Source organism: Balaenoptera ricei, chromosome 4 (assembly GCF_028023285.1).
Source record: "Balaenoptera ricei isolate mBalRic1 chromosome 4, mBalRic1.hap2, whole genome shotgun sequence".
In the NCBI taxonomy this organism is placed as follows: domain Eukaryota; kingdom Metazoa; phylum Chordata; class Mammalia; order Artiodactyla; family Balaenopteridae; genus Balaenoptera; species Balaenoptera ricei.
In genome coordinates this window covers 77,718,635-77,742,505 of record NC_082642.1, presented here as the reverse complement: position 1 = coordinate 77,742,505, position 23,871 = coordinate 77,718,635, and the positions used below count along the sequence as shown (strand labels likewise).

At 40.3% G+C, this 23,871-nt stretch overlaps 1 protein-coding gene and 1 long non-coding RNA gene across 2 annotated transcripts in view; one reads left to right on the top strand and one right to left on the bottom strand.

The window, feature by feature from the left end:
- LOC132365337 (uncharacterized) overlaps positions 1-23,871 on the top strand; it is a 28,143-nt gene that overhangs the window by 731 nt on the left and 3,541 nt on the right. The window lies entirely within an intron of this gene.
- Positions 3,190-8,323, bottom strand: LOC132365077 (translation machinery-associated protein 7-like). Its single transcript, XM_059921792.1, has 2 exons — positions 8,291-8,323; positions 3,190-3,408 (listed from the first exon to the last, which is right to left on the bottom strand). The coding sequence occupies exons 1-2, from the start codon at positions 8,321-8,323 to the stop codon at positions 3,190-3,192; spliced, it is 252 nt and encodes an 83-aa protein (XP_059777775.1).

Sequence of the window (23,871 nt, the reverse complement as noted above, 5' to 3'; positions counted from 1 at the left end):
CATAGCACCTTGTCACATGACTTGCTGCAGAACCCTCTCAGGTATGAACACACATGGAAAGTGTCTTCTCCTGCTCATGGCATCTGGTCACAAGTTTAGGCCAGTTTTAAAAAAGGACCATAATCCCACAGGCTGCTCAGCAGTCTGTCCCACAGATGGCTGTGAGTCCACATAGAATACCTGCTGCTGGTCCCAGCAGACTTTGACTTCACCTCCAGTTTCTTGCCACCCTGTGACATTTAAGAGGCATGTACTAATTCCAACTTGATCTTCCTCTGCTGTCTCTGGCACTCTTCTTCCAAATGCCTGCAGTTTAGGACAACGTGCCTTGTCCGTCTTGTACCTTGTCCATCCCCTTTGCTTGATGGGCAGCCTTCCAAGAATCCTTCGGCAGGTATGAAGGGGCTAGACCTGACCACGAATATCTGCAGCAGACGTTTCCTGTTCTTGAAAGACTCTATCCAGTTTCTTAGGAAATTGTGTTGGTTGAGGTTGGCCCGCCTATCTCCAGCCCAAGAATTCTCACTGCTCATTGGATGCTCTGTCTGAAGCATCTGTTGGGAACAGTGCAACCTCCCCAAAACTTTAATGCAGATCTCAGAGCAGTTCCCACACACTGGTAGTCCAGGACCACCCTAATTTGTGCTGTTATTTTTCACTCCCTTACATAGCTTAGCACTTTGACAGTCATGTTCTCTGTCTCTCTATAAAGACTTGAAATCTAAGTGTTTCCATGGGGCTTTAGACTTGAAGAGTCTAGGTTCAAAACTTAGCTTTTTTTCTTACTAGCTATATAGTCTTGTGTAAATTATTTAAACTTTCTCAGTTTTCTCATCTGTAAAAATGAGGATAAAAACACCTACCTCATAGAATTGTTTTGAAGATGAAGTGAGAAAAAAATATGTAGTGCCTGGGATATAGTAAGTGCTCAATAACAACCAAAATTATTACTATTATTACTGTCCCCTTCCCCACCAATTCTAGCTATGTCCTCTATGCTTTGTCCGTTGCTTTAGGAGGGGTAAAGAAGGAAAGAAAGGAGGAGTAAAAGAACATATAGCCTTTGTAAACTATATTTGATAAAAAAACCTGAAGGCATGAAGTGATTTAGAAAATCTAGAGACCAAAGCCAGACTTTTTGAACACTCACCAGGGTGCTGTCCTCTAACTTCTTTTGTCTTTCCCAATGGGCATTTATAAGATTAAAAAAGAGAGAGACTGCCCACAAGATGTAGAAAAGCAGTTTGCCTCTGCTCATAAAATATCCACACTCAAACGCCACATCGCTGAACTTAAACCATGGCTGCCTTTGAGATGCAGACCAAGGGACTAAGAGTAGGGGTTGAGACCTTTGTTTTTTTCAGTAAGCTTTTGACAATTAAAAAAAAAAAAAACTACCTACATATATACACTTTTCAAATTTAAAAAAATGTTTTAAAAAGTCCTTGCCTGACTAATGTGATTAAAAATAAGCACCTGTGCTAACTATTGTGCAATCTCTTTTGCTTCCAGCCCCAGATCTCTCTGTAACTGGCCTAGAAAACAGCGAGGGCTCCCAGGTCACCAGCACACAGGGACAGATACTCGACGCTGCTTGTGACAGCATCGCAAGCACATGCCTGACATACTTTGGAAAGGCTGCCTGGTTCTATTACTGGTGCATGAAAGTTTTGCTCCGGTAGGAAATCTCTAAATTTAGATGATTTTCAGGATGAACTCTGAGTGATCTTTGTCCCCAACACGAGTAAGGAATTGGAGGGCACCTTGCTTTTTATTATTTATTTAATTTATTTATTTATTTTATTTTAAAAGCCAGAGTTGATGTTTTATAATGCAAAACTTTTGAAGATTGCCATTTTTTAAAAAATACATTTATTTATTTATTTTTGGCTGCGTTGGGTCTTCGTTGCTGTGCGTGGGCTTTTTCTAGTTGTGGCGAGCGGGGGCTACTCTTCGTTGCGGTGCGCGGGCTTCTCATTGCAGTGGCTTCTCTTGTGTGGAGCACGGACTCCAGGTGTGCGGGCTTCAGTAGTTGTGGCACGTGGGCTCAGTAGTTGTGGCTTGCAGGCTCAGTACGGTTAGTTGCTTAGTTGCTCCGCGGCATGTGGTATCTTCCCGGACCAGGGCTCGAACCCGTGTTCCCTGCATTGGCAGGCAGGGTCTTAACCACTGTGCCACCAGGGAAGTCCCAAAGAATGGAAAATAAAACAAACACAATGGAGTATCTAACATTTCTCCTTTACGGTTCTCATAAAAATTTTACCCTGAGTTCCTTTTTTTTTTGGCTTGAGTGTGCAAATCATTATTATAATAATACTTTGCACACTCAAGTGAAATAAAAACAAATCCAAGGTAAAAACTCTATGGAGGTGTTTAGGATGAATCCAGTTTAGGGATTTAGTTCTTATATAATGTCAAGATGCTTAAATGTTGCCATTTTAGTTGAAGAAAAGACAATTTCACTAATGAGAGAATTTGAAGGAATGCTGAATTTAATGGAGAATCAGCTCCTTGAAAGATCAGCCTCAACAGAGGATTTTTTGGTATGTGTACAGTCAAGGTATTTTTATTTATGTACTTTAAAAAATTTACTGGGGTGTATTTGACAGTACAGTTTGTACAGTTTGATGGTTTGATATACGTATACATTGTGAAATGGTTACCACAATCAAGCTAATTAACATACCTATCACCTCAGATAGTTACCGATTTCTTTTTTCCTTTTTTTTTTTAACAAAAGTTTATTCTTAAATGTAGAATAGGTTCTAAGACTACACTTCAGGGACTTCCTTGGTCGCGCAGTGGTTAAGAATCCGCCTGCTGATGCAGGGGACACGGGTTCGAGCCCTGGTCCGGGAAGATCCCACATGCCAGAGCAACTAAGCCCGTGCACCACAACTACTGAGCCTGCGCGAGCCACAAGTACTGAGCCTGCGTGCCGCAACTACTGAATCCCGTGCGCCTGGAGCCCGTGCTCTGCAACAAGAGAAGCCACCGCAACGAGAAGCACGCACACAGCAATGAAGACCCAACGCAGCCAGAAATAAATAAATTAATTAATTTTTTAAAAAAAGAATAAGACTACACTTCATTCTAGCTATAGTGGCAACAGATGTTATGGCAGGGGATCCAAATGTTTAAACAGGAATGGAATTAAGGACCATCGTTGCCTCAAGCACAAGGAACAGCTTACTTTTTGCCAGATTTCTTAATTCCACCTGTGACCTGGGGGCCCTTCCCTGAGGCCTTCGCTTTTAACTCCCCGAGTTTCTTCTGCTTCTCTTTCTGTTTCTGCTTGAATGCCTTATCTTCCTCATCCGTCTCCTTGGCCTGCTTCTTGGGCTTCTTCTTACCCCCTTTGCAGCTGGACGTGGTGCTTGCCACTCCTTCCCCAGCTTCTTTTCCTTTCTTATGCAGTGAGAACACTTAACATCTACCCTTTTAGCAAATTTCAAGTATACAACAGAATATTGTCAACTGTAATCATGTTGTTCTACATTAGATCTCTAGAACTTATTCATCGTGCATAACTGGAACTTTACATCCTTTGACCCACATCCTTCCATCCCTCTGCCCCCAGCCCCTATTAGCACCATTCTGTTCTCTGCTTCTACAGCGTCAACATTTTTTAGATTCCACACACGAGTGATATCATGCAGTATTTGTCATTCTGTGTTTGGCTTATTTCACTTAGCATAATGTCCTTCACATTCATACATGTTGTTGCAAATAGCAAGATGTCCTTCTTTTTTAAGGCTGAATAATATTCCATTGTGTATATATAGCCAACAGTGTTTCTTTATGGAGAATCAGGAAGGTAGCTTTGGATTCAGATGGATTGGGCTCAGATCCTGACTCTGCTACCACTGTCAGGGTGACAGTGGATGGTTTATTTAATTGCTCTGAAGCTCAGCTTCTTTGTGTGAAACCTAATAATACCTTCTTATTATGAGAATTAAATGACTGCTTATGAAAAGAGCACATAGACCTCAATTAATGGTTAAGTATTATTCAGCCAGGACATAATGGTTAAGTATTATTTTGTCAAAATATAATGATAATTACTATTATGACAGGACATAATGGTGCATTGACAGATCCTAGCAAAGGAAGATTCTTCCTGTTTAACAAAGAACAACATGGGATAATGGAAAAAATACATAGAAAAGAGAGGGATCTTGGGGAGCCCTGCCATAACTTACTCAATCACCCTGGACCAATCACCTAATCTCCTTGAGTCCCAGTTTCCTCATCTCTAAAAGGAGCACTGTGCCTTCCACCATGAAGGTGTTTGGGTAAACTATTTCTAAAGGCCTGTCTAGTTTTAGAGGTACAGGAAGTTTGTGTATTTTTTTGATTGAAAGGACTTCAGTGGAAAAGTTCTTTTGGTTCAGCAAGCACCCAAATCAAGACATTCCTGGGAGCACATAGAATTCTTTGGGAAGGAGTTGGGTGGCTGTAAGAGGCTACGAATGACCAGAAATCAGGTTCCAGCTCTGGGAGTGAAAAGGCTGCTTGATAGGCTAATGGGATTTGGGGAGGACACGGCTGCTTCCTTTGGGATCAGACTGAACTTGGTTTCCCTGCTGAACCTTTAAAACAACTCTCCCACTCCTGAAGCAATACCCTCCACAAAGCCTTTCCAAGCTGGATCCCTGGACCAGCACCCCCTGCCTATGGGGAGGACCCCAGTCAACCACCTTTCCCTCCAAGTCACCCCACTCCTGTACTTCACCTCAGTTTGCCCTGCTCACAGTCCTTCTTGTGGGACTCATTACCCCCCCAAATTCAGCCCTCAGCTCTTTCTATTTTTAACTTCCAACTCAGGGACTTTTGGGAGTAAACAGTCACATGCGCTAGGGAATTTATGACATTACTGGCTCACACTCTCCCTCTTACCTCCTCACTAATAATCCCTTGCTTTAAAAAGAGGAAATTAATAGTTTTTAAAGTTCCCTTCCTCCAAATTTAAAAGTATTACATGCCAACTGTAGAAAACTTTAGAAGGGATAAGGAAGAAATTGGATATCATCTATGATCTTCCAACCCTAAGAGAGCTACTGTTAGCAATATATTTCCAATCTTTTAGTTCTTTGTATCTATATTTATAGTGTGTCTATAGCTATTTATACATATTTTTGCATATTTGAGTTAATACTTACATGCAAAATAAACTCACATATCACCATTTAATAGGTGGCTTTCTGTTTCCTTCTCTCTGATCTGTCTTGATCTTTCACCTCTTGGCAGTCCCAATGACACTGACCTGCAGCTTGGAACGAGCTTACATCAGCATGTTATTACTAAATATTAGAAGAGTTAGAGTTTTATATGCTAAAAAAAAGATATCTGTCCCCAGAGTGAAGATGATTTAGGTTCATCAACTCTGCGGAGATGAATCCCAGGACAAATTTATTGATGTTTTTTGAATTTCTTAGCATACAATTTCTTTCAGTGTTCCCTTGCTTTTTATTTTTAATTTTATTTTTATATCCCCCTTTTCTTTTTTTATTAAACAGAAATTTGCAATAAGATTAAAGTAAATCTTTCATTAAAATATTACTCATAATGCCATTATGCTACCAATACAACTATTTAAACATTTCATATACATTTCACATAGGCTCAGAATTTGATTACATACTATTATATAAATATATATATATTTTAACTTAAGACCCTATGAGGAATATCTTCTGTGGTGTATTAAGTCCACCCAATTAACTGTTTTCATTGACTTTATATTAATAATGAGAACAGTAATGGCCAACATTTATTGAGCACTATTCTAGGTGTTTATTAAGTGCTTTACCTGCATTTTCTTATTTAATCTCCACAACAACACTGTGAGGTGGCAACTATTATTAGCTAGCCCCCGCTCTTTTTTTTTTTTTTTAGAATTTCTCAATTTCATATACCCCCCCTTTCTTGACTCATTTTTTTTTTTTTAATTTTATTTATTTACTTATTTATTTATGGCTGTGTTGGGTCTTCGTTTCTGTGTGAGGGCTTTCTCTAGTTGCGGCAAGTGGGGGCCACTCTTCATCACGGTGCGCGGGCCTCTCACTATCGCGGCCTCTCTTGTTGCGGAGCACAGGCTCCAGCCGCTCAGGCTCAGTAATTGTAGCTCACGGGCCTAGTTGCTCCGCGGCATGTGGGATCTTCCCAGACCAGGGCTCGAACCCGTGTCCCCTGCCTTGGCAGGCAGATTCTCAACCACTGCGCCACCAGGGAAGCCCAGCCCCCGCTCTTATAAACAGGAAAACTTAGATTCAGGAACATTAACTAGTTTGCCCAAAGGCTGGAGCGTAGAAAATCTGACTCTGGGGTCTGTGCTCCTTCTGAATCATGATACAGTTCTTTTTGCTTAATAATGTGCCTTGGTAGATATGCTATACTTTGTTAAACTACTCCATTGGTTTTGGATACTTATGTTGCATCAAATTTTTTCCCCCAATTTCAATAACTCTGCAATGAATCAGTTTCTGCATATAGATTTCTGCTTCTACGGCGTGATTTCCTTATGGTTAGTTCTCAGAAATGGAAAGGGAAAATAATTTTATTCAAAGGGAGCTTATTGGAGGAGCTGTTGGGAGAAGACAGGAAAATTTATTCAGGTTTTTAGCCACAGGCTCTGTTCCTGAACCCCACACTATGGAGTCGGAGGAGGTGTGGAGGTAGGGATACTGGGGCATTCTGGAATCTCGTCCCTTTCAGGCTGTGTTTGGGGCCTCTCCTACTATGGAACACCGGACTTCCTGTTATTGTAATGTTTATTAAAGACATTTAAACTTATTTTATTTTGTTACCCCCAAGAAAAGGACCGTCTGTTTTTCTTCTCTGTATCCCAGGGCTTAACTTAGTGCTCATTACATAGTAAGTGCTTAGTATATGCTTGTTGAGTGAATAAATGAAGGTTAGAGAAAGAAAGACCTCTCTTAACTGTGAACTCTCAGTTTCAATTGAATTAACTGTGATAGTCAGGATTAATACCTAGTCAGGGTGTGTATTAAGAATCGGGATGGGTTAAGTCTTTTTATTTTTGACACTTTTTGGAGCTTAGCTGACACCGGAAGGTTCTGTCTTCCCAGGGTTAGCAAATTCCTACAGATAAGCAAACAATTCCCCTGGGAGCGCAAACCAACCAACTCAAGATCATACCCCAACCACCTGGTTTATTGGGTGCTCCCAGGACTCTCACCTTTGGGCCACTGTTCCCCTGTCCTAATCGCCCCAGGGTTAGGTACCTGGCAACTAGAGACGGCCCCAACGCCCCAGAGTCTGCTGAAATTATTCAAACTAGACAATCCTAAACCTACTTACCCTGCCTCACCTATTCCTTCCTGTGAAAACCGTAATAAAGGGTCTTGCCCACATTTTCCCCTTGATTCCTCTGCCCCGTGATCCACACTAGTGCTTCCCCTTGTGGCCCTGTGTGGCGTGATGTGCCCCCGCCTTTTGGGAACTCTGAATAACGAGTTATCTTTTCAATGGCAGTCACCTCCTCCTGTGCTGGCCTCACTATACTTGAATAATAATGAAACCTACATCTTAAAACAGGTACTAAAGTTAACAATGACTGAGAGGATGGTGGGTGAAACATTGTGACAATGTAAGGGAACAGTAGGGCTGCAAGTTGTAACTGACAGTAGTAGTAGCATTAACTAACAGGGTATATGGTTAAAAGCCAGGGAGAGGGCATGATAATTATAATTAATAGCAATAATAATCATATAAACTTTGCACTTTAATAATATCAATAAGGAATAATAATCTCACTATTTTATAGAGCACTTTCCTATGTATTATCTAATTTGCTTCTCACAACACATACCTTTTAGATAACATTATTATCCTGTCTGATTACAGAATGGCCTAGGCCCATTCATAGAACCAGAAATAAGATTGAATAACACCAGATCCAATCTCCTCAATGTACTTGAGGAAACTGAGGCCCAGTGAGGGTGTGATGGTTAATTTTAAGTGTCAACTTGATTGGGCCATGGGGTGCCCAGACATTTGGTGAAACATTATTTCTGGGTGCGTCTGTTAAGGTGTTTCTGGATGAGATTAACGTTTGAATCTGTAGACTGAATAAAGCAGATTGCCCTTCTCAGTGTGCGTGGGCTTCACCCAATTGGTTGAAGACCAGAAAAGAACAAAAGGTGGAGTAAGAGAGAATTCTCTTTCTGCCTGATGTCTTTGAGCTGGGACATCGGTCTTCTCCTGCTGTTGGGTCACTTGGGCTGGAACTATACCATTCATTGGTGCTCCTTGCTCTCCGGCTTACCAACTGCAGATCTTGGGGCTTCTCAGCCTCCATAATTGTGTGAGCCAGTTCCTTATAATAAATCTCATTGCTTCTGTTTCTCTGGGGAACCCAGACTATTACAGAGGGGAAAGGACTCTGACTTTGCCTTACCCCATCCCTCCTAACTGTGGTCATAGATATCCTCTACTGGCTAAACCCAACCTAATTTAGGAGCCCTCTCAGAGCCCAATAGGAGGCAGGGCAGAACCCCAGCAGCTGGTGGTCTTGGGATCAGTTTCTAAGGCTCCTGTCCCATTGAGGTCTGGCTGACACCCCTTGGTTACCACCCAAGGTCCATCCCATTTACCTTAGGCCAGAGGTAAGCCAGGACCCCAGGTTGGGTCCTCTTACCTCTGCTCACAACACTTCACAACAGCACCTGTCAAGGCACCTGAGACAGTACTTAAGAAGGACATAGCTCTTCTGTAGGGTAACTGCCTTCATATCCCTGGGATGCCAAGCTGGCTTGGACTTGGGAACCCAAGAAGGGGATCAAGGTCATCAGAGGTTTCAAGACAGGGGCTTGGTTATAAACCATTCCCATTCCATTAGTGGGTTCAAAGTGGAACTGGCCACAAGATGAGGATACAGAGGCCTGAATTATTGGTCCAGGTACCTCAAACTTCCCAGGAATGAAATCTGCCCTAGAGTGTAAAGTGAATTTGCAGCCTAGAGGGAGGTAATGTATAAAGCCCTACAGAGCAGGGAGCTGGCCAGTGCTGCTAGAGATCTTTCCCTCTGTTTATTTCACAAGTTCTCAACCTTTATTAAAGAACCACTGGGAGCTGGAGGACTCAAGGTCCAGCTGATGGGTCTGACTCCATTCAGAATCAGAGAACTTCTCTTTGAGACAACATCTAACGGTAACAGCAAAGCTTGGTGGGAAAAGAGAGCCAGCGGGAAGTGCAGACAAAGAGAAAGAGCAAAAATGGAGAGCACTCGAATTGTCTGAGCTAGTTTCTGTGCTGTTAACTATAGCCAGGAGCTACACAAACTCCTGCTGATGTCGCCATCAGAAATAAAATCTGACTCCTCTGCATCTCTACCTTCACTAACAAAATGTTGTGTCTATCTGTGTGCTGAGGACGAGATCAAGAGCTGGTGTGAGGGTGCTGGCTGGGTGGGTAGCCAGCAGGGGCAGAGCAGGGAGTCAGGGGCTTGGCAGAAGCCAGGGGCTGGGTCACCAATGGGCTCAGACAGGATCCGGGGGAGCTGTGGGCATAAAGAGGTATCAGATCAGTAAACCATCAGAGGGAAGCTGGGTTCTTTGGTTTACAAAAAGATTCTGAACCAGAGGAGTGGATGAGGCAGAAATGGAGGCTGGAGGGCTGGAGACAGCACCAGGAAATTTCCAAATTTCCCTGAGAGGAGGGCACAGCCCTCCTTGGATCAGGTTTCTAAAAAAAGAAATTGGATTAAGTTTAATTAATCAGAGATGGTTCAGGTTTTTAAATTTAAATTTAATTTTAAAATTAATTAAAATTTACAACAGCTGCACGCACAGGATGGTCTTTCTAGGCCTGCAGGGACCAGACCTCTCAGGGAAGCCCAATGCCCACCTGCATCCTCACTTCCCCAGAGGCCCATGGCAGATGGCAGGCTGTACCTTTGGGCAGAGGGGATTCCTTTGAGGATCAAGGATCACCTTTGGATTTTTCCTTCAGGACTCGGCCTCCCACCTTTTGGGATAAGAACAAGTGGTGGAATTATAGAAAATATAGAAAGCAGCGTAAAGAAATGGAATAAGCCGCCCACAATTCCACTCTTCAGAGGCAATCACCCTGCTTCTGCACCTGTGGAGTGGGCATAATTACTATAATGGATTGTCATATTAGATGAGGGAGAAGCTACTTTAACATTTTGGTGTGTTTCCTCCTATTCTTTTCATTAAGCATTTTAAAATTGGAATCACACTGTATATATAATTTTTTTCCCCACATTTGTTCCTTAATAAATATCATGGCTATTCTCATAGTCAGAACTATACTGTGTGTGTGTCTGTGTGTGTATGTTCCAATAAAACTACCTACAGAGCAGATGATGGGTCGGATCTAGCCGTGGGCGGCAGCTGGATGACTCTGGGTGTAGAGAGTCCAATGCCTGACCTGCCCCGGTGCAGAACGAGGGGCAGCCCCTGATAAAATCACGATTGACAATGGAAATGATGATGCTCTCCTCCTCGGGGATTCAGAGGTCAACTGGTCACATTTCTACTTACAGGAAACTCGCCATCTAAGATGTGTAGGGTGCTGGGGGTTAAGCCAGCAAGAGATGAGATTTAAACAGATTGCATTCTGTTTAAATCTGTTTAAGCCCCATTTAGTCTGGGGTTCCCTGGGTCCATATTTAATACCTAACACAGTGGCATGAGTTCTCTGAGAGAGGAAAGCGAGGACCTTATCTCATAACTGAAAATTTCCTGGAAGCCCCGGAAGAGGAGGCTGATTCTTGCCCTCTGTGGCCCTGCCTCTCACCATCATTTTGGAGGGTATCTGGACCCTGCCTCCAGGGCAGGGGAGTGCAGGCAGGAGCCAAGGACTTGACAAAAATACTTTTTTCAACTGTCACTTTTGATAATTGCTTTATATCCTATCACATGATCAAAATGTAATTTATTTATCCCTTTTCATTACGTGGACTATTTAGGTTGCTTCTAGTTTGCTGTTAAAATACTATAAAGAGCATCTTGGTACATAAATCATTCTCTTAAATTTAAACTCTTTTGTGAGTATTAGATGGGAGGAAAACTATCTTAACATCTTGGTGTGTTCACTTCTAGTCTTTTTATTTGGCATTTTAAACATGATTGGAATCATACTGAATACATAATTTTATTCCACCTTTTTTCTTAATAATATATCACGACTCTTCTCATGGTTATGTTTTGTTTACAGATACAATTATGTTAGCATCTGAAAGCTTAAGGCTCTTACTACATATTATCAAGTTGTTTTCCAGATAATTATACCATTTATTTCCAACAAGCTTTCGGTCTCAAACATAGAGTTTGATTAAGCTTTAACAAGGATTTTTCAACTGAGAAAACCTGGGCTTGGTTTCTTCACTTCCATTTCAGTCCTGAGTGGAAGAGCTTGGCCTCCTTGCTCTTGCCTGCTGGTCATGTCCTCTCTGGGGAGTGGGAGTTTGAGAGGAGGGAACACAGGGAGAGACTTGGATTTCCTTTCCCCACCCTATCTGGTACAGTTCACCCAAGAGCTGAACTCATGTTCTGATCTTGTCCTCATCTCTCAATCTTGAGCTCTTTTCCCTGGAAGCAGTAGGCTGGTGTAGAAAAATCTTTGGGTTCAAATCCCAGTTCTGGGCCTTACTGGCTGAGCGAGGTTAGGCAAAGTTCCTTACTGTCTCTGAACCTCAGTTTCCAAATCTGTGAAAAGGGCATGATAATAGGCATGTAGTGAGAAGTAGATAAAAGAAACTATGTGAAGCATAGGTGTATTTAACAAATGGTAGTCCTTTCCTATTCTGTTCTTCTGTTATCCAGGGATGGCCTGGAGTTGCCATCTCAGATGAGGCACTGGAATCATCGTTCTCATAACTGGGGTATGATTTGTAGGGGAAGGAAGCCACATTCCCTCCAGGCTTTTGCACGTTTTGTTCCCCAATTTAGATCAATGATTCTTAAATTATACTATGCATTAGAATCACAAATATTGATGGGCCCAAAACGTAGAATTTCTGATTCTGTAAGTCTGGGGGAAGGTCTGGGAACTTGCATTTCTAACAAGTTCTCAGTTGATGATGATGATGCTGGTCTGGAAACACATTTTGAGAACCTCTGGCCTAGAACATTTTACTACTCTTCCTCTCCTTCTGGCTGACTCCGACTCATCCTTCAAGTCTCAGCTTTGATTTTATTACCTCTAAAAGGTCTTTCTTAAACCTGAAGTCCAAATTAAGCATCCACCCTCTATATTTTCAAAGCTCCCTGGAGCTGCTTGCTCATAGGACTTATGACAATGATCTGTAATTGTCTTATGACTTGTCTGTATCCCCCAGTAGACTACAACTTATTTGGAAAAGTGACTCTGTCTGTCCTGTCCATGGCTGTGTCTCCAGGACCTTGCTTAGTGCCTGGTACATAGTAGGTGTTCAATAAATGCTTGTTGAATGAATGAGTGAGCCAGACCCTAGGTGATTGGAACCTGAGCCTAGGGACTCATGAGGGTGGGGCAGGTAAAGGAGTAAGTTCTAGTGGCCAGTGTCCAGGCACATCTAGAAATTCAGTGCTAAGGAGATAAGCTGAACATTGCAGGAGCTATAGGTCCAGAGACTGGACCTCAAGAGCTTGGTCCACCCTCTGGGTATGGGGAGCAGGGCAGAACTCAGTATCATAGAAACTGAACAGGGACTTAAGACTCAATTTCTGATTAAGATGCTTGATCCATGGATGAACCTCAAGGCCACTATGTTAAATGAAATAAGTCAGACAGAGAAAGATCTAAACCCCTTCTGGGGTCTTTACTGAATGACCCAGGTGCTCAATGGGGTTTCTGCACTCTGCCTGATCAGAACTCAAATGTATCCTAGATCTAGGTGAGCTCTGGGAATCTTCCAGCTTGCAACCACTGATAATTTCCCAGGATTGTTGTAAGGATTAAGTCAAATTATTCATATGAAGAATATTGCAGGGGGTTGTTACCAAGAAAGGATACATGAGAGGCTTCCGGGGTGCTGGCAATGTATTTTTTTATCTGGGTGGTGGTTACATGTATGTTCACTTTATTTGTTAAACTGAACATGTTCTGTGTATATGTTATATATCACAATAAAAATTAAAAGAAAGAATATAACATTGTATTGACATATGGTAGGTGCTTAATGAATGGTAGTCAGCCTGATTAAATGAGATAAGATATGTAAAATGCCTGACCCAGAATCCAGCACACAATGGGTTCAGAATCATTTCCTGTAAGTAAACTTTTACGCAAGTATAACCTACAAAAAGACAAATACACAAAGCATAAACACACAGTTCAATGAATTTTTCTCAGTGTAAACACACTTGAGTAACCAATAACCATGTCAAGAAATAGAACTGAATTGCTGTTATAAAAGGGTATGAAATGGGAATTTTCTGATGTCTCAAAATTTTGGCTAAATTCTCAAAGCCAGTGATAAACACCTCTCCCCCTTCTAAAGAATGTTGTTAGACATACCTTTAGGGCCTCCTAAAAGATGGCAGAGATGGTCCTGTGACTATCAGCCTCTGTCACCCACCTCCAGCCTCATAGGAGACTAGGATTTCAAAGGGGGCTCATTTGAGAGTCTGCCTAGGAGGGAGTGATGTGGTTAAGTGATGGACTGACAAGGGATTACAGCCCCCATGCTTCCATGAACCAGAGAACCAGAGCTTAGGGCTAAGAGAGTTTGAGGGAAGCCTGACATACAGACCTTGGGAGTGAGGTTAGGGACCAGTGTTTTCTTCTAGCCTGAAGAATTCTGAAAGTAGGAGGCAGGCTGGAGAAGACTATGATGGTGTAGTTAGAGACAGGGCAACAGTTTGGTGGGGTAAGGATGGTGAGTTCCCTGGCCAAATGGAAGCTGAAGTGGGCAGTGGGCTTTCAGTTGCCTTGCTGGGGTCCTGTCCCAGAGGGCTATCTGTCAGGACTCCAGCAGTATGAGGAAGTGGTGGTTATCTCCAGAGGCCAGGAGATGCAGGGGTGGATTGTAGCAGATTAACCAGAGAGTACAGGACATCACCCACATCAGGGAGCCATGCACTACAAAGATAACCATGGTGGCCTCTGAAGAACCCACAAATGTTTCCCCTCTAAAGACCTAGTATGTGAACCTCAGCCAACTAAGTTAGTCAAGAGAGACCACAAACTGCACCAGCCTGAGTTAAAAGACCTTTCCCTTCCCTTCCCCTTCCCTTTCCCCTAACCTGATCCTGGAAGAGCCAGAAGATGAGGTGGATGAGGTGAAACAAGAGTTGACATTGCAGACCACTCATGCGTTTTTACCCAGTGTTTTTTTTTTTTTTTTTTTATATGTAGAAACTTTTATTATACCTTTTCTTTTTTTTTTTTTAATGTCTGAAACATTTATATTAACATATTTCCATACATATTTCCATACAAATACAAATATGATTTTTAGAAATTTCATGTAATGTCTGAAACATTTATATTAACATATTTCCATACATATTTCCATACAAATACAAATATAAGATTTTTAGAAATTTCATGTAATGTCTGAAACATTTATATTAACATGTTTCCATACAAATAACCCAATGAAAGTTTAGTATTAGTTGTTTTGTTTGTTTTTTTATACTGCAGGTTCTTATTAGGCATCAGTTTTATACACATCAGTGTATACATGTCAATCCCAATCGCCCAATTCAGCACACCACCATCCCCACCCCACCGCAGTTTTCCCCCCTTGGTGTCCATATGTCCATTCTCTACATCTGTGTCTCAACTTCTGCCCTGCAAACTGGCTCATCTGTACCATTTTTCTACGTTCCGCATACATGCATTAATATACGATATTTGTTTTTCTCTTTCTGACTTACTTCACTCTGTATGACAGTCTCTAGATCCATCCACGTCTCAACAAATGACTCAATTTCGTTCCTTTTTATGGCTGAGTAATATTCCATTGTATATATGTACCACATCTTCTTTATCCATTCGTCTGTTGATGGGCATTTAGGTTGCTTCCATGACCTGGCTATTGTAAATAGTGCTGCAATGAACATTCGGGTGCATGTGTCTTTTTGAATTACGGTTTTCTCTGGGTATATGCCCAGTAGTGGGATTGCTGGGTCATATGGTAATTCTATTTTTAGTTTTTTAAGGAACCTCCATATTGTTCTCCATAGTGGCTGTATCAATTTACATTCCCACCAACAGTGCAAGAGGGTTCCCTTTTCACCACACCCTCTCCAGCATTTGTTGTTTGTAGATTTTCTGATGATGCCCATTCTAACAGGAGTGAGGTGATACCTCATTGTAGTTTTGATTTGCATTTCTCTAATAATTAGTGATGTTGAGCATCTTTTCATGTGCTTCGTGGCCATCTGTATGTCTTCTTTGGAGAAATGTCTATTTAGGTCTTCTGCCCATTTTTGGATTGGGGTGTTTGTTTCTTTGATATTGAGCTGAATGAGCTGTTTATATATTTTGGAGATTAATCCTTTGTCCGTTGATTCATTTGCAAATATTTTCTCCCATTCTGAGGGTTGTCTTTTCGTCTTGTTTATGGTTTCCTTTGCTGTGCAAAAGCTTTGAAGTTTCATTAGGTCCCACTTGTTTATTTTTGTTTTTATTTCCATTACTCTAGGAGGTGGATCAAAAAAGATCTTGCTGTGATTTATGTCAAAGAGTGTTCTTCCTATGTTTTCCTCTAAGAGTTTTATAGTGTCCAGTCTTATATTTAGGTCTCTAATCCATTTTGAGTTTATTTTTGTGTATGGTGTTAGGGAGTATTCTAATTTCATTCTTTTACATGTAGCTGTCCAGTTTTCCCAGCACCACTTATTGAAGAGACTGTCTTTTCTCCATTGTATATCTTTGCCTCCTTTGTCATAGATTAGTTGACCATAGGTGCGTGGGTTAATGTCTGGGCTTTCTATCTTGTTCCATTGATCTATGTTTCTGTTTTTGTGCCAGTACCATATTGTCTTAATTACTGTAGCTTTGTAGTATAGTCTGAAGTCAGGGAGTCTGATTCCTCCAGCTCCATTTTTTTGCCTCAAGACTGCTTTGCCTATTCGGGGTCTTTTGTGTCTCCATACAAATTTTAAGATGATTTGTTCTAGCTCCGTAAAAAATGCCATTGGTAATTTGATAGGGATTGCATTGAATCTGTAGATTGCTTTGGGTAGTATACTCATTTTCACAATGTTGATTCTTCCAATCCAAGAACATGGTATATCTCTCCATCTGTTGGTATCATCTTTAATTTCTTTCATCAGTGTCTTATAGTTTTCTGCATACAGGTCTTTTGTCTCCCTAGGTAGGTTTATTCCTAGGTATTTTATTCTTTTTGTTGCAATGGTAAATGGGAGTGTTTCCATAATTTCTCTTTCAGATTTTTCATCATTAGTGTATAGGAATGCAAGAGATTTCTGTGCATTAATTTTGTATCCTGCAACTTTACCATATTCATTAATTAGCTCTAGCAGTTTTCTGGTGGCAGTTTTAGGATTCTCTATGTATAGTATCATGTCATCCGCAAACAGTGACAGTTTTACTTCTTCTTTTCCAATTTGTATTCCTTTTATTTCTTTTTCTTCTCTGATTGCCGTGGCTAGGACTTCCAAAACTATGTTGAATAATAGTGGTGAAAGTGGACATCCTTGTCTCGTTCCTGATCTTAGAGGAAATGCTTTCAGTTTTTCACCATTGAGAATGATGTTTGCTGTGGGTTTGTCATATATGGCCTTTATTATGTTGAGGTAGGTTCCCTCTATGCCCACTTTCTGGAGAGTTTTTATCAGAAATGGGTGTTGAATTTTGTCAAAAGCTTTTTCTGCATCTATTGAGATGATCATATGGTTTTTATTCTTCAATTTGTTAATATGGTGTATCACATTGATTGATTTGCGTATATTGAAGAATCCTTGCATCCCTGGGATAAATCCCACTTGATCGTGGTGTATGATCCTTTTAATGTGTTGTTGGATCCTGTTTGCTAGTATTTTGTTGAGGATTTTTGCATCTATATTCATCAGTGATATTGGTCTGTAATTTTCTTTTTTTGTAGTGTCTTTGTCTGGTTTTGGTATCAGGGTGATGGTGGCCTCATAGAATGAGTTTGGGAGTGTTCCTTCCTCTGCAATTTTTTGGAAGAGTTTGAGAAGGATGGGTGTTAGCTCTTCTCTAAATGTTTGATAGAATTCACCTGTGAAGCCATCTGGTCCTGGACTTTTGTTTGTTGGAAGATTTTTAATCACAGTTTCAATTTCATTACTTGTGATTGGTCTGTTCATATTTTCTATTTCTTCCTGGTTCAGTCTTGGAAGGTTATACCTTTCTAAGAATTTGTCCATTTCTTCCAGGTTGTCCATTTTATTGGCATAAAGTTGCTTGTAGTAGTCTCTTAGGATGCTTTGTATTTCTGCGGTGTCTGTTGTAACTTCTCCTTTTTCATTTCTGATTTTATTGATTTGAGTCCTCTCCCTCTTTTTCTTGATGAGTCTGGCTAATGGCTTATCAATTTTGTTTATCTTCTCAAAGAACCAACTTTTAGTTTTATTGATCTTTGCTATTGTTTTCTTTGTTTCTATTTCATTTATTTCTGCTCTGATCTTTATGATTTCTTTCCTTCTGCTAACTTTGGGTTTTGTTTGTTCTTCTTTCTCTAGTTTCTTTAAGTGTAAGGTTAGATTGTTTACCTGAGCTTTTTCTTGTTTCTTTAGGTAGGCTTGTATAGCTATAAACTTCCCTCTTAGAACTGCTTTTGCTGCATCCCATAGGTTTTGGGTCGTCGTGTTTTCATTGTCATTTGTCTCTAGGTATTTTTTGATTTCCTCTTTGATTTCTTCAGTGATCTCTTGGTTATTTAGTAACGTATTGTTTAGCCTCCATGTGTTTGTCCTTTTTACGTTTTTTTCCCTGTAATTCATTTCTAATCTCATAGCGTTGTGGTCAGAAAAGATGCTTGATATGATTTCAATTTTCTTAAATTTACTGAGGCTTGATTTGTGACCCAAGATGTGATCTATCTTGGAGAATGTTCCGTGCGCACTTGAGAAGAACGTGTAATCTGCTGTTTTTGGATGGAATGTCCGATATATATCAATTAAATCTATCTGGTCTATTGTGTCATTTAAAGCTTCTGTTTCCTTATTTATTTTCATTTTGGATGATCTGTCCATTGGTGTAAGTGAGGTGTTAAAGTCCCCCACTATTATTGTGTTACTGTCGATTTCCTCTTTTATAGCTGTTAGCAGTTGCCTTATGTATTGAGGTGCTCCTATGTTGGGTGCATATATATTTATAATTGTTATATCTTCTTCTTGGATTGATCCCTGGATCATTATGTAGTGTCCTTCCTTGTCTCTTGTAACATTCTTTATTTTAAAGTCTATTTTATCTGATATGAGTATAGCTACTCCAGCTTTCTTTTGATTTCCATTTGCATGGAATATCTTTTTCCATCCCCTCACTTTCAGTCTGTATGTGTCCCGAGGTCTAAAGTGGGTCTCTTGTAGACAGCATATATATGGGTCTTGTTTTTGTATCCATTCAGCCAGTCTATGTCTTTTGGTTGGGGCATTTAATCCATTCACGTTTAAGGTAATTATCGATATGTATGTTCCTATGACCATTTTCTTAATTGTTTTGGGTTTGTTTTTGTAGGTCCTTTTCTTCTCTTGTGTTTCCCACTTAGAGAAGTTCCTTTAGCATTTGTTGTAGAGCTGGTTTGGTGGTGCTGAATTCTCTTAGCTTTTGCTTGTCTGTAAAGCTTTTGATTTCTCCATCAAATCTAAATGAGATCCTTGCCGGGTAGAGTAATCTTGGTTGTAGGTTCTTCCCTTTCATCACTTTAAGTATATCATGCCACTCCCTTCTGGCTTGCAGAGTTTCTGCTGAGAAATCAGCTGTTAACCTTATGGGAGTTCCCTTGTATATTATTTGTCGTTTTTCCCTTGCTGCTTTCAATAATTTTTCTTTGTCTTTAATTTTTGCCACTTTGATTACTATGTGTCTTGGCGTGTTTCTCCTTGGGTTTATCCTGTATGGGACTCTCTGCGCTTCCTGGACTTGGGTGGCTATTTCCTTTCCCATGTTAGGGAAGTTTTCGACTATAATCTCTTCAAATATTTTCTCTGGTCCTTTCTCTCTCTCTTCTCCTTCTGGGACCCCTATAATGCGAATGTTGTTGCGTTTAATGTTGTCCCAGAGGTCTCTTAGGCTGTCTTCATTTCTTTTCATTCTTTTTTCTTTAGTCTGTTCTGCAGCAGTGAATTCCATCATTCTGTCTTCCAGGTCACTTATCCGTTCTTCTGCCTCAGTTATTCTGCTATTGATTCCTTCTAGTGTAGTTTTCATTTCAGTTATTGTATTGGTCATCTCTGTTTGTTTGTTCTTTAATTCTTCTAGGTCTTTGTTAATCATTTCTTGCATCTTCTCAATCTTTGCCTCCATTCTTATTCCAAGGTCCTGGATCATCTTCACTATCATTATTCTGAATTCTTTTTCTGGAAGGTTGCCTATCTCCACTTCATTTAGTTGTTTTTCTGGGGTTTTTTCTTGTTCCTTCATCTGGTACATAGCCCTCTGCCTTTTCATCTTCTCTATCTTTCTGTAACTGTGGTTTTTGGTCTACCCAGTGTTGATTCCCAAGCCACTGGTCAAGACTTGGGGGGGAGGTGGAGAGAAGTATTGAATTGGATGTGAGTTTTTTAGCTTACTATGGGCTGGACTTTTTTAAGGTTCCCAGTAGAGGTTATTCCTATAACCACAAGAGCCTGAAAAACGTTAAGATCTTCCCGAGATTCTGTCCAGGGGCTAAAAAAAGAGATCCGGTGAGGCATGTTAAAGGGCAGTGTTAGGAGAAAAATAAAGCCATTTCCTGTTTGTACCTCTTGAGTTCAGCCCAGTGTGTGTATGTGTGTGTGTGTGTGTGTGTGTGTGTGTGTGAGAACCCACACGCACATGCACACATTGCATTAGCTTGGCTATGACAGAGCATGGAGAATTTCTCCTCCACTATAAGGTGCACTTTTGGAGGGATTAGAATTCATTAAGTCCTGTCTCTCTCCTGTGGACAGTCCTAGGTAAATGCGGGTAGGTTCTTTCTCTCCTCTTTCATTATCAATCTGTATCTGAAGGTTTTCCTGATGATTCTCAGATCATTTAAATATCTACAGTTCCTCCCCAACCAGTTACATTTTAAATTCATGCCTTCGACATATCAGAGGCATTTTGGGTCCCTTCACAGGAATTGATCAAGCAATTACATTCATCAACAACGCATGTACAGGTTATGATTGCATAATAGCAATATTGGTCTTTCTGTATTTATCTCAGGATTTGTGAAATAAAATAGAACCACTGAAACTACATATTTATTATATTTCACATAGAAGAAAATGTTAAACATCCCACTGGTCGCTCCTGGTGTGGCTGTTCCCTTGGACTTCAGTTCCCTCGTCTGGAGAAGGGGGCTGTGGTCATAGTGGTCTCCTGGAGTTGCTGGATCCACTGGCTTCAGTGTTTTTCTGCCCTGCTCAGCTCTCAGAAGTGAGCTTTCAGGATCACTTGTCACAGCAGTTTTGAATTCTCTTTCCCAACTCTTGAAAGATGTGCTTGGTCCCTTCCGCAGCAGAGAGATCTGCTTCTTTGGTGGGGAGGCATGGGGGATGGCTAGATGTGATGGGAAGAGGCAGGGAGGGGGGCGACTGGCAGGAATTGATTGAATAAGAGGGAGGATTTGTGACAAGCATGTCAAAGAGGCAGAGAAAGTACAGAGAAAGGGTTTGGAGAGAGGGCCAAATAGGGTGCATGAAGCTTTTGATTAAAAATGGTATTACATCAACAAAAACACTGTTATTTGGGTGATTAAAAAAGAGTACAGTGTTGAAAATTTGTATAGCAATCACAATAACAAATCTTGGGGCTTCCCTGGTGACACAGTGGTTAAGAAGCCGCCTGCCAATGCAGGGGACACAGGTTCGATCCCTGGTCCGGGAAGATCCCACATAGCACGGAGCAACTAAGCCCGTGTGCCACAACTACTGAGCCCACGTGCCACAACTACTGAAGCCCACGAGCCTACAGTCGGTGCTCCACAACAAGAGAAGCCACCACAATGAAGCCCACACAGCGCAACGAAGAGTAGCCTCCGCTCACCTCAACTAGAGAAAGCCCGCACACAGCAAAGAAGACCCAACACAGCCAAAAATAAAATAGATAAATTTAAGGAAAAAAAATTACAAATCTTCCTGAGAAGATCTTTATAGGTGGCCAGTAATAGAGAATTTTATTTTGAATACCGCATCCTTTTGGTCTCAAAGGTTTATGTCTTCTGACTTTTTCTACAAATTTTGGGGTTTGCCCTATTTGGGTCCTGCAACTCCATGATAAAGTGGAAAGAGTTCTTGAAAGGTATTGGAGTCAGACAGACCTGATTTGTCTGTCTGCTATTATTAATTGCAGAGCCCATTACATAACCTCTCTGAGCCTTAATTTCTCCATCTGTAAATATGTACCTAAGATACAGACTATTAAGCAATTAAATGAAAATACAAAATAGGATATTTAAAACACTCAGCACAGTACTTGACACGTAGCAAGTGCTCAATAGGTGGTTAAAATTGTTAATATGGTTTTGCATATTATTCCATCAAACTAAAGTGTCTTAGTTTGATTAAATACTTACTATAGCTGTAGTTTTTGAAGTTTCTCAGTTTTCTAAGGATTGTTTGTCTAAACTATTCAAAACAGTACTAGCATAAAAGCTTTTGCCCAGAATGCAAACTTCTTTGGTGCTGTATTCCTAGAAGTGAAATAATTAGGTCAAATGTGTAAACAGCTTTGTAGCCTGCCAATTGGTGCTAAGAAAAATTGGACCAATTTGAAATGCAAATGTGACACCTAAGTGTATTTATTTCCAAAATCTGGGCGATAATGATACTTTAAAAATGTTTACATTTGTGGTGGCTGCTGAGACCTGCTCTTTTATATAAGGTTCAAATTCTCAGAATTTTTATGAGCTTTTTCAGTCACATTTGCCTTGTATACTTTTCCCCAGTCTGCATATTTGTGGTTGGGTCCTATTCCATTTCATTGCACTGAGGTTTTGATATATATCTATGTATAAAATATATCTCTTATAATAGAAATACATTTTATTTTTCTTTAATACTCTTAAACTTATCTATGATACACTAAAATAAAAATTTTATTAAAATATTTAGTTATTTAATACACCTGCAGCTTAAAATAGTGAACAGTGTGTGTTAAAGACAATATTAATTCATTTGCCAATATTTATTTAATGTTTCATATGTGTTACTTATTTTGTGTAGTAGGTGCTTCAGGTCTGGTGTTTTGAATCTATTTCTGGGTTCTTGGCTCTTGATTCAATTTTATTTGTCATTTTTTCCTAATTTTAGCTCCATATCAAACAGATTTCATAATTATGATTACGTTTATTTAAATGGTCATTCATATTTTTGGTAGTTTTGGTTTATTAAATTTCACCAAGGAGTTTTAGTTTTTTAAAATGTCTTACGGTATTTTAATTGTTATCTCCTGTAATCTCTATCTAAATTTTGGGTGAATGTTTCTCCCATTTTAGTTTATCTGTATGTTCTGATTTTTTTCTGTAGTGAACATGCAGGAACAGTATACACTTAAAAATAAGAAAAATATGATATATAGGATCTTTAGTGGTAATAAAATGAAGAATAAGAGGGCAGCATGATTGTAACTTCATGATTAAGTGTTGATTAAAATAGGCAGAGAAGTGTGGACCATCCTCTCACTGGTTTCTGTACATAGGTTCCCCAAGATCTCCTGTGTGTTGAGGACTGGAACATTTTACTCTTCTTGATTACAACCCTCAAAGAACTGCATTAAGACTCGCATGACCAGAAATAGTCTTGGCACAATATAGGTAGTATGTTTGTATTTGCTAAATACATAGTAGTGTTACCTTGATTTTTTTTCTTTTTTCTTTTTTTTTTGTCCTGACTAATAATATTTGCCATAATTATTAGTGGTATTTTAAATAAAAGGGGTGATTCCTGTCTGATTTCCGTGAGCTGACTTTGCTTCCAGACATGATTGAATAATAGGGATTGGATTTACCTTCTAGCCTTTAACAGCTAGAACACTGGACAAAGTATGTAACAACAGTTTTTGGAATTTGGTCAGCAGATAGAACAGATCTGTGGCCCCTGAGAGAAGGAAAACAAATGAGGTGAGTTTTACAGTTGACTCAGTGTACTGCCTGGGTGGACTCAGTGCAGGGAGAAGGAACTCTCTGAGCTAAAAATGTAAACTGGAGTTCAGAGAGGTTAACGTAGCTAGAAGTCATGGGGGCAGAGTACTGGAGAGGAGGGAAATGCACAAAGAAAGAGCTCTGGATATTTCCAGAGGGATTCCCTTAAGCCTTTGGCCGAGTGACCTGCACATGTGTGAGAGGAAACTACTGAGGCTATGGAAAGGATCACCACAAAGCAGTAAATTGAACAATTCCTGGAATTCACACAGAGCTGGGCATAGTTTGTGTTCCAGCAGCCAGAGTAGAAAGATCTCTTAATTTCTGAGGCATCAACTAGAGATGCCAGAAGGGTATTTCCTTAGCAGTGAGACTAAATTCACCCTAGACTAAAGGCTACTCTGGCTTCAAAGAAAGCTTTGAAAAGAACAAACTTGATTCTAGGTAACTTAACTGTACACCAGAACAAAATCCAACACTAATTGAGGATATTAAACAAAACCCAGCACCCAAGTATAAAATTCACAGTGTCGGGCATCCAATAAAAAAATTACCAGGTATGCAAAGAAGTGGGAAAATATGATCCACAAGCAGGAGAAAAGTCAACCAATAGTAACAGACCCAGAAATGACAGA